The sequence below is a fragment of the Sinocyclocheilus grahami genome, unplaced genomic scaffold (genome assembly GCF_001515645.1).
Source record: "Sinocyclocheilus grahami isolate Dianchi unplaced genomic scaffold, SAMN03320097.WGS_v1.1 scaffold164.1, whole genome shotgun sequence".
Taxonomy (NCBI): Eukaryota; Metazoa; Chordata; class Actinopteri; order Cypriniformes; family Cyprinidae; genus Sinocyclocheilus; species Sinocyclocheilus grahami.
Window position 1 is genome coordinate 888,038 of NW_015505343.1, and position 10,635 is coordinate 898,672.

The 10,635-nt window shown below is 34.8% G+C and overlaps 2 protein-coding genes across 3 annotated transcripts in view; both read left to right on the forward strand.

Annotated features, from left to right (window-relative positions):
- The window catches only part of cyb5a (cytochrome b5 type A (microsomal)), a 10,430-nt gene extending 5,617 nt beyond the window's left edge, over nt 1–4,813 (forward strand). Inside the window, exons 3-5 of one of the 2 annotated variants that reach the window (XM_016282708.1) lie at nt 1,591–1,620; nt 3,461–3,495; nt 3,753–4,813. In XM_016282708.1, the coding sequence (XP_016138194.1) occupies nt 1,591–1,620; nt 3,461–3,495; nt 3,753–3,837 (150 nt within the window). In that variant the 3' untranslated portion in view covers nt 3,838–4,813. Of the gene's footprint in view, nt 1–1,590; nt 1,621–1,747; nt 1,783–3,460; nt 3,496–3,752 lie in introns of both variants that reach the window. The other variant, XM_016282707.1, reaches the window with a different exon arrangement.
- A 3,697-nt stretch (nt 4,814–8,510) lies between these two features.
- On the forward strand, nt 8,511–9,596 carry ppp1r3g (protein phosphatase 1 regulatory subunit 3G). The gene has a single exon (XM_016282705.1). It carries the CDS (start codon nt 8,561–8,563, stop codon nt 9,335–9,337), a length of 777 nt encoding a protein of 258 aa, XP_016138191.1. The 5' UTR covers nt 8,511–8,560; the 3' UTR covers nt 9,338–9,596.
- The last annotated feature ends 1,039 nt before the right edge of the window (nt 9,597–10,635 follow it).

Consider the following 10,635-nt stretch of genomic DNA (forward strand, 5'->3'; position numbering starts at 1 on the left):
CTCTCTCTCTCTCTCTCTCTCTCTCTCTCACACACACACTCTCAATCTCTCACTCACTCTCTCTCTCTCTCTCTCTCTCTCTCTCGCTCTCTCTCACACACACACTCTCTCGCTCTCTCTCTCTCTCTCTCTCACTCACACACACACACACACACAATCAAAATAACAGACTCAATCCCCCTGAGATATCTGGGAATGATCCAACAACAGTCTTGATTTCTCATCCTGGACAATATCAGACCTGTTGATTCATAGTTGCATCTCATGAAATCCGAGATCTTTTCATAGACACACAGGGGCTTGAGATACTATCAGTAACCTGGAAGCCATTTTTATTTCTATTGGAGGATCTGTAATGCTGCCGGATTCAGCACAGATACTATCAGACAGTTTCTGTGACCGGAATGGAGCAGGGCTGTGCACCTTGCGTGCAGAACAGTAATTCAGATTTAAAGAAGTAGAATTAAAATAGAAAGAAATTCATAGGACTAAATACTTCTTTAAATATATATTTTTAAATAAATAACAATAAAAAAAATGTTGTTTGACACAAATGATATTAATATGAATAATAATTGTTTGAAATACAACGTATAGAAATGTAAACACACACACACACATTTATAATTTATTCGATTACTTGAATCCTAATATATATTTAACAAAATACTTAAAATATTGATTAATCGCATCCAAAATAAAAGTTTTTGTTTACATAATATACGAGTGTGTACTCTGTATATTTATTATGTATATATAAATACAAACACATGCATGTATATATGTAAAAAATTTTTTTTATATAATACGTTTATTTATATATATAATATAAATGTATATACACGTAAATAATTTCTAAATATATACTGTTTGTGTGTTTATATATACAGTACATAATAAATAAACACAGTACACATACTTATTTTGGATGCGATTAATCATTTGACAGCACTAATTTTAAAATACTTTAATTGCTGCATTAATCAAAAGTGACAATTAAACGTTTAAAGATTTTTATTCCAAATAAATGCTGTTCTTTTGAACTCTTTTGAACTTTTCTATTCATCAAAGAATCCTGAAAAAAAGAGATCTGTTTGCAACATATTGATACTAATCAGAAAAGTTTCTTAAGCAGCAAATCAGCATATTAGAATGATTTCTGAAGATCATGTGACACTGAAGACTGGAGTAATGATGCTGGAAATCACAGGAATAAATTACATTTTAACATATATTCACATAGAAAATAGTTATTATAAATTGTAATAATATTTCAGAATATTACTGCTTTTACTGTATTTATCATCAAATACATGCAACCTTGGTTAGCACAAAAACATAAAATAGACTGGACAGTAATGTAAATATATATTTACACACTTTGGATAGCTATATAAAATACATATACATTGTGAATTTTGCCCTGATTAGTAGTTATTTTGACAGCCACTGTAAAGCTGATTTATAGGTTTTAGTCACTGTGTGCTCGGTAGGACATGCTCATTAATGTGCTTTGTTGATAAAATGTCAGTGTGTGAAAAAGCCTGTGCTATTTTTATTCATGCCTCTCCTCCTCTGCATGTCTCGCAGGATGACAGGGACAAGCTTGCCAAACCACCAGTACGTAATTCATTTTTCAAATCGTTTTTTTCCATGCTTATGATTTGAACAAACTCTGCAGTGTCTTTGCTTTGGACTTGCATTGTGTGGAAACACCTAAACACGCGTTTGGTTTTCTGTTCAATAGGAATCACTTGTAACGACCGTACAAGAAAGCACAAGGTAAGTTCAAGTGAACGACCAAATGCTATGCATAAGAATAACCCAACCAAACAACACACACAAAGCTAAATGTTTTGAGACATTTTTAAGAAATGTGGATGTTGACACACACACACACACAATCAAAATAACAGACTCAATCCCCCTGAGATATCTGGGAATGATCCAACAACAGTCTTGATTTCTCATCCTGGACAATATCAGACCTGTTGATTCATAGTTGCATCTCATGAAATCCGAGATCTTTTCATAGACACACAGGGGCTTGAGATACTATCAGTAACCTGGAAGCCATTTTTATTTCTATTGGAGGATCTGTAATGCTGCCGGATTCAGCACAGATACTATCAGACAGTTTCTGTGACCGGAATGGAGCAGGGCTGTGCACCTTGCGTGCAGAACAGTAATTCAGATTTAAAGAAGTAGAATTAAAATAGAAAGAAATTCATAGGACTAAATACTTCTTTAAATATATATTTTTAAATAAATAACAATAAAAAAAATGTTGTTTGACACAAATGATATTAATATGAATAATAATTGTTTGAAATACAACGTATAGAAATGTAAACACACACACACACATTTATAATTTATTCGATTACTTGAATCCTAATATATATTTAACAAAATACTTAAAATATTGATTAATCGCATCCAAAATAAAAGTTTTTGTTTACATAATATACGAGTGTGTACTCTGTATATTTATTATGTATATATAAATACAAACACATGCATGTATATATGTAAAAAAAATTGTTTATATAATACGTTTATTTATATATATAATATAAATGTATATACACGTAAATAATTTCTAAATATATACTGTTTGTGTGTTTATATATACAGTACATAATAAATAAACACAGTACACATACTTATTTTGGATGCGATTAATCATTTGACAGCACTAATTTTAAAATACTTTAATTGCTGCATTAATCAAAAGTGACAATTAAACGTTTAAAGATTTTTATTCCAAATAAATGCTGTTCTTTTGAACTCTTTTGAACTTTTCTATTCATCAAAGAATCCTGAAAAAAAGAGATCTGTTTGCAACATATTGATACTAATCAGAAAAGTTTCTTAAGCAGCAAATCAGCATATTAGAATGATTTCTGAAGATCATGTGACACTGAAGACTGCAGTAATGATGCTGGAAATCACAGGAATAAATTACATTTTAACATATATTCACATAGAAAATAGTTATTAGTGTTTATTGTCTCATATCCCTTGAGATTTAAATACTGATATATGCAGATGTTTTTATGATATATCAAAGGATATTTTAGATCTAGCATTATAAATACGCATACTAAAGATGAAGTTTTCATTGTCTAATTGTTTTCTGTTGTGTAATACTGTGTATACCATTTATTCAGTTGAAATGTCCTGAATATGATCACATACATAAAGACAACATTTTGTTCCTCATAGAAATAATTTAGTCTCACTTCAGATATTGTTAATCTTCATGTCATTGCAAGTTGATTGTACTTGGTCCAGAGAGAAATGATACAAACGTACAAATTCTTAACAAGAGAATGAATAAAATGCCAGAATGCAAAAAAATCCATGCTTATGATTTGAACAAACTCTGCAGTGTCTTTGTTTTGGACTTGCATTGTGTGGAAACACCTAAACACGCGTTTGGATTTCTGTTCAATAGGAATCACTTGTAACGACCGTACAAGAAAGCACAAGGTAAGTTCAAGTGAACGACCAAATGCTATGCATAAGAATAACCCAACCAAACAACACACACAAAGCTAAATATTTTGAGACATTTTTAAGAAATGTGGATGTTGTAACTTGTAACACACTTTGAGTGCAAGTTTGTTTTCTCTTAATTTCACTTGAAACTTTCCATTGTAGTACAGAAATAGCAAGATTCCAATGAATAATTCAAGTTAATTACCAAGTGCTTTGTTCCAAACCTTCCACTGGGTCTCTTGTTGCAGCTGGTGGTCAAACTGGTTGATACCTGCTGTCGCCGCAGTAATCGTCACGTTGATGTACCGTATATACACGGCAGAGGAGGCATGATGGGATGTTTCTCTCGCTCTGCCTACAACTACAGTACCCATAATCCATTTCAGGTTTTCCCATTACCATAAAGATTCTACTAATGAAGGCAACTTTTGTGTTAGTTTCAGTGTTTATTGTCTCATATCCCTTGAGATTTAAATACTGATATATGCAGATGTTTTTATGATATATCAAAGGATATTTTAGATCTAGCATTATAAATATGCATACTAAAGATGAAGTTTTCATTGTCTAATTGTTTTCTGTTGTGTAATACTGTGTATACCATTTATTCAGTTGAAATGTCCTGAATATGATCACATACATAAAGACAACATTTTGTTCCTCATTTAGTCTCACTTCAGATATTGTTAATCTTCATGTCATTGCAAGTTGATTGTACTTGGTCCAGAGAGAAATGATACAAACGTACAAATTCTTAACAAGAGAATGAATAAAATGCCAGAATGCAAAAAAATCTGGTAATTATTTAGTAATAAATATGCCAATTCTGACGGATTCACTGGATATTCTGCGAAATTATTTATTGCTAGCAGAGTGAATCTGATGATATGCATATTTATCCCCAAAATCAAAAGTTCCAAAAAATTGAAATTAGATTTTGCAGAAACAATAAGTGAAGATTATTTGTAGGGTCATACACTTATTTTGCATGATCATAATGAGAGTGGGAAGGGATTTAGTTTAATTGTCATAAATTATCTTTCTATTTCATATTTTTCTTTTGAATTTGGGGTGAAATATGAACCGGACATGTTCAACATGTGATTGTACACAACCTAACCAAAAATCTCATTATGTGCTTAGACAATCAGCTAGAAGTCACCACATGTTAATATCTGTAGTGAAGAGCAACACGGTTAGAATCGTATTTTTGGCTGTCGGTTACACATTGATGTACCATTTAAATGCATATCAATGTACCACCATAAACGGTGCTTATACATTCCCTTTTTTTTTCTTGAACTAAAATGAATGTAATATACTTGATATAAGATACATGCAGCGTTCCCATAGAAACATCCTTCCAGATGTTTACAGTGTGTGTTCATTGCTGTTTCAGTGCTTCTCCACACTAATGCTAACGGCTGAGAGAAGGACTCGTTGTAACCTGTGCCAATGTTTTATGCCACATTGACTGAATGCAGCAGACATCTCTTTCAGCTTTGTTGTGTCCCAATAAACAAAGAAACTGATTGTGATTTTCGGGAAACTTATTTCAGATGTGTATGTACAGTGGTCCTGCATTTAAAATAAGACGCAATAGGAATGAATGGCATTTTACTATATAACATAAAGATGGAACAAGACCACTTTCCAAGCACAACATTTCATCATTGAAAAAGTTAGATTATAAATGATTAAACATGAGATTATGATGTTTCTAGTTGTGAAACGCACATGGATCGTGTCCATAGTTAATGTAATGAACTACATCTGTGTAAACTCGAGAAGAACTGACTTCATGCATGCATACAGGAATAGTTCACCCAAAAATGAACATTTGCCGAACTGCATGTTTGCAAGAAACAACTCCATCATTAAGGTGTTTTAAAACATCCATAACGACGCATCCTCCAGTGAATAGGTCCATCTCCTGTTGTCTCTCACATACAAATACACCCACACATTTGTTTAGAATGGTTTGGGACTGTTCTCACTTGTAAACGGTGCTTGATCTGTGCATATTTCTCTCAGACCAGATGACTTTTTCACTGGAGGAAGCGGTTTTAAGGATTACGGAGTCATACTTCAGCCAGAAGCAATGGTTTAAAGTTAAAAACATCAGAATTGTGGATTCGTTTCTTACAGACACGCAGCGTTTCGCTTCTCTAGACATTAACTGATGGACTGGAGTGCTGTGGATTATTGTGGTGTTTTTATCAGCTGTTTGGACTCTCATTCTGACGGCACCCATTCACTGCAGAGCATCCATTGCTGAGACACTGATGCAATGCTACATTTCTCCAAATCTGTCAAGCTATCAAGAAACATCATCTATATATACATCATCTATAACAATCTATTTATTGGATGGCCTGAGCATGAGTACATTTTTGAATGAACTTCGCTTTAAGCGCAGATATCTAGTTTGATATTTTGTTGTCCATTGGAGTGACATTCAGAAGTGTGAAATAGTTTTGATCACCATATTTATGTTAGACCTTTGGTAGTCAAGAAATGTTACAACACTGACATCTGCTGGTGAAGTACCTCATTGCAAAAACCTTGTTTCATATTCCTTGTTTGGATCTGATGTGGTAATTGTTGTGTCCAAGTGTTACAGTTAAAACAACTTAGAATATATGCTGATATTAAATATCCTAAGTCCTCATCATCAGGGATGGGCAGTATTTATGATACATGTATTTCAAATTCGTATTTCAAATATAAAACAGGATTTTGTTATTTGTATTGGATGGGGTTGATGGAAATGGCTTCATATTTTGTATCTTTGTAGTTTTAAAATACTGTATAAATACTAAGTCTACATGATGATGACATAAATATGCGGCCTCTGCTTGGTGTCTTCTCAGTAGTTTGCACAGATTTGTTGTTACGACACTATTAATGTGTATGTGTCCTCTATACTTCTATGGCTCTCAATAGATTCAGTGCTCTGAGTTGGGTTAATACTCCTTGACAAGTTCTGTTGCTACTTTCTGATTACGTCCCTGACTACATTTAAAATCAAAACACATCGATCATTTAATAATTGTTGCAATGCTAAAATGTTTGTTTTCATCTTCCAAATAGGCGTCCAATGATTGATAAATAAATATTTGACTGCTGAATATTGCACCCTAATTGAAGTAGCTGTATAGCATTTGCTTGAATGACTGCCTGACACATAATATATTAGTATATTTGATCAACAATCAAATGATTAATTAGTTAGAAACTAGTTGCTATGAATACAGGAGCCTTCAGTTGTCTTCTTCTGGATGCCTTGTTTGTCATTGAGTCAGTGCTGCTGATGCAAGCTAGGCCTTTTGTTACCAGACATCATGTAACTAAATTAGGAGTCATTCGCAAACAGTTAAACATTAAACTGTTGGTTACTTTAAAACTAACCTTCATCTGGGAGTGAATATTTGATCTGTTAACTGGTTGCATATGTCAGATTTATTGCACGACTCGGGCAAAGAAAAGCTGTTGCTGAGTGTAATATGGTGAAGGGATAGATCAAATAGGCCAATTGACGGAAGGTTTGCGAAGAAATATCATGCTCCCTTGTAAAAAATTTTTTTTGTATTTTTAAAACACAAAAATACAGTAGTTTATTTTGATACATGGTGTGGCTCCTGTATTTTGTAGTTTATTTTGATACATTTAAAGTTAAGGTATTTGGTATTTTATTTTAAAATACATTTTGATGTATCTTTGCCCAGCCCTGCTCATCACATCATGTATTGTGCTTTCAGCCTGTAATAACATTTAACCTGCTGTTGGACTATGGCTTTACACAATGCTCAGTCCATGTAAACATGTAAATCAAAAGCCGTATTAGGTCAAGTGCATCTGTGAACTCGTGTTGTAGCTGGACATTAATGGTGTTGTAACAGTGTGTTTGTCTTGTCTGTGATAACAGCGTGTTTTGAAGATCTCACTGACCTGCGGACATTAGATGGGACAGCAGCCAGAGCTGCTGTACTGACACAGAGCCACACATGGACACTTTGTAGCCTGTTTACATTTTTGCTGGTTACATATGCGCAGAAACCTGTTGCCCGTTTCCAGCAACTGTTTAAATGATTCATTTAAAGCACTTTTACCGAATGCCCATTTCTCGTAGGTCTCGACTGAGTGCCGCAGGTAATCACAGTCATGCTGATATTCAGACCAAAGGCATGATTGTGAATGTGATGTAATGTTCTTCAATAAACAAGACGTTAATAGTAACTTATATTACATGTCACAAGCAGCGCACAGCTCTGGAACAGCATGCTCCGAGTGACCATGGAGACAATTTCCACACACACATACACACAACAGCAAGTGAAAGTGTGAGGAATCCCAGAGATGTTATACTGTATATAAAACCTCTTGGAACGCAGAGCAATGAAATCTACAGAAAAGAACGGTTGTATAGGTCAATTAAAAACTTCACATTATAGAATGTACTTTTATTTATTTATTAATTAAATATAAAGTACATTAATGTTATATTGAGGAAAACGTTTTTCATTATTTATAAATATAGTAAATATTTATTTATTTTCACCCAAATATATTTTGGAGTATATTAAAGATGTATGTATTGTATATTTAGGGTATGAGCTAGGATATCCCTGAGATGGTCAGTGGATTAGATTACACATTACACTATACATTTTTTACATTACTGCATGTACTTATTTATTTATTTAGGCAAAAACAGTGTCATGCATGTTTTAAATTATTTATAAATTGTGTTATAAATAAATTAAAGTACTGTAATGCTGTAATTATTATATTAATTATATTATTTTTTTTACTGGGGAACAAATGAGCTCAATCATTTATGGCACAAAACAAACCATTTTTATAGCCAATGATTCCAAAAAACAAAAAGGCTGAATAAGTGTGTGTAGAGGCTCATGTTGATCTCTCTCTCTCTCTCTGACCCACTGAGACCCACTGAATTCACTCCGTTTATCTGTGTAGTACACAGCAGCGGTGGGCGTAACCAGCTTGTAACTGATTACTAGACAAACCACCAATGTAGGACCGCGCATAAATGCGCCTCTGGAGTGATTCTCCTGGAATGACACGTTCTGTCATTGGAGACTACAAACCTGGAATGATGGACATAATGAACGAGGAGCAGATGGAGAACGGACTGGACTCCGATGATGATCTTCAACCCGAGGAGATACCCGAGTACCTGAAAGACAGGAGAAGAGCCAAGTCCTTACCTGCGTATCCAGAGCAGGCGAACCTGTTCCACCAGATCTCCCAGAACTGCAGGAAACGCGTGAAGTTCGCGGACGCGCTCGGCTTGAATCTGGCGAGCGTCAAGCACTTCAGCACCAGCGACGATCCTCAGATTCCAGCCAAAGTCTTCACCAGGCTGAAGAGCTTCCCTCTCCACAAGGACCGGGAGTTCATGGATGACTTGTGCGTGAACATCAAGTCCTCTTTGGCTCTGGACTATCTGGTCCCGGCGTTCAAGACGCCCGTGGACACCGGTGACTTGGAGACGCGGCTGACGCGCTGCCGCATCGCGCTGGAAAGCGTCACGGTCACGCAGTTTGATGTCCGTGGGATCATACGCGCGATGGGTGGGAGAGAGGTCGGGGTCAGGTATACTTTCAACGACTGGCTGTCGTTCGTGGATGCGCAAGCCAACCCCGTGCCCACAGAGCACAAGACGCGCGGAGAGCGCTTCTCCTTCACCATGTACACGCCTCCTTTCTTAGGTCCGAGCGCTGCTGTGCATTTCGCCGTGTACATGAGGGATGATAACTCTGAGTTCTGGGACAACAACGATGGGATGAACTATTCCCTGAAGTAGCCTACCACAGTTCGTCATCCAGCCAGACGCGGTATGAAGTGATGCGCTTTTACGCAAGGATTCATTACGCGTTCCACCGCGCACTGTTACGTGCTCTCAGAGAGGTTATATAGAGTGGACTGACATGTCCTAGTATTGAAGTCTGCTTTAAAGAAATAGTTTAACAAAAATGAAAATTCCTTCATCATTTAGTCACCCTCTTGTTGTTCCAAACCCGTGTGATGGTGTTTCTTTTGTGGAAAGATATTTTGCAGAATGTCCAAGCTGCAGTTTGATCTGAGAGTATTCATCAATGACATTTGTTAACTCATAATTTTGGGAAAAATTCAGACGTTTTTCTTGCAATTCTGACTTTTTTCCTGCCACGGAATGAAAATAAAACAGTTCATTAAAAAAATACTTTTTTATCATAATTGCAAGTTTGTATCTTGTAATTCTACCGTTTTTTCCTCTTAAATACGAGATTAAAAAAAAGCAATTGCAATTACCTTTATTATTATTATTATTATTATTATTACACTGACACTGAAGTTCTTTGGAATGAAGAGGCTTAATCACTGAGAAAATAAAACAGCAATGAATTATGGACAATCAGCAGTTCCATTTGGGACAAATAAATGTAGTTTGATCTGAGAGTATTCATCAATGACATTTGTTAACTCATAATTTTGGGAATTCAGAATTCTGACGTTTTTCTTGCAATTCTGACTTTTTTAATGCCACGGAATAAAAATAAAACAGTTCATTAAAAAATACTTTTTTATCATAATTGCAAGTTTATATCGTGCAATTCTACCTTTTTTTCCTCTTAAATATGAGATAAAAAAAGCAATTGCAATTACCTTTATTATTATTATTATTATTTTTGTCCCATGGCGGAAACAAGCTTCCATAGAATAAAGTGATGGAAGACATTAAAATGAAATGTTTAGAGTTCTCTCAGAGATCGGCTGTGTTGAAGTCTATATGTACACATATGCAGGGTCACATTTATGTTTAACACTTCATTGTTTACAGTATTAAATAAATATCCCATATTACGTACACAGTCTCACGACTGGTTTCTTGTTTGTCAGAGAGAACTTTTCAATGACTAATACATTTATAGATTAAAGACAGGACTTTTATCAAAAGAAAAGTCAATTGAAGGTTTTATTTTTGCTAATTTTATTGATCAAATCCCAATTTTACCAACAAAAAAATTGCACCACTAACACAATACCAGAAGACCAATAATATCTCTGCTCATTTGACATTGTTTCTCATACAATTATTTATTTTATATTTATACATTCTGA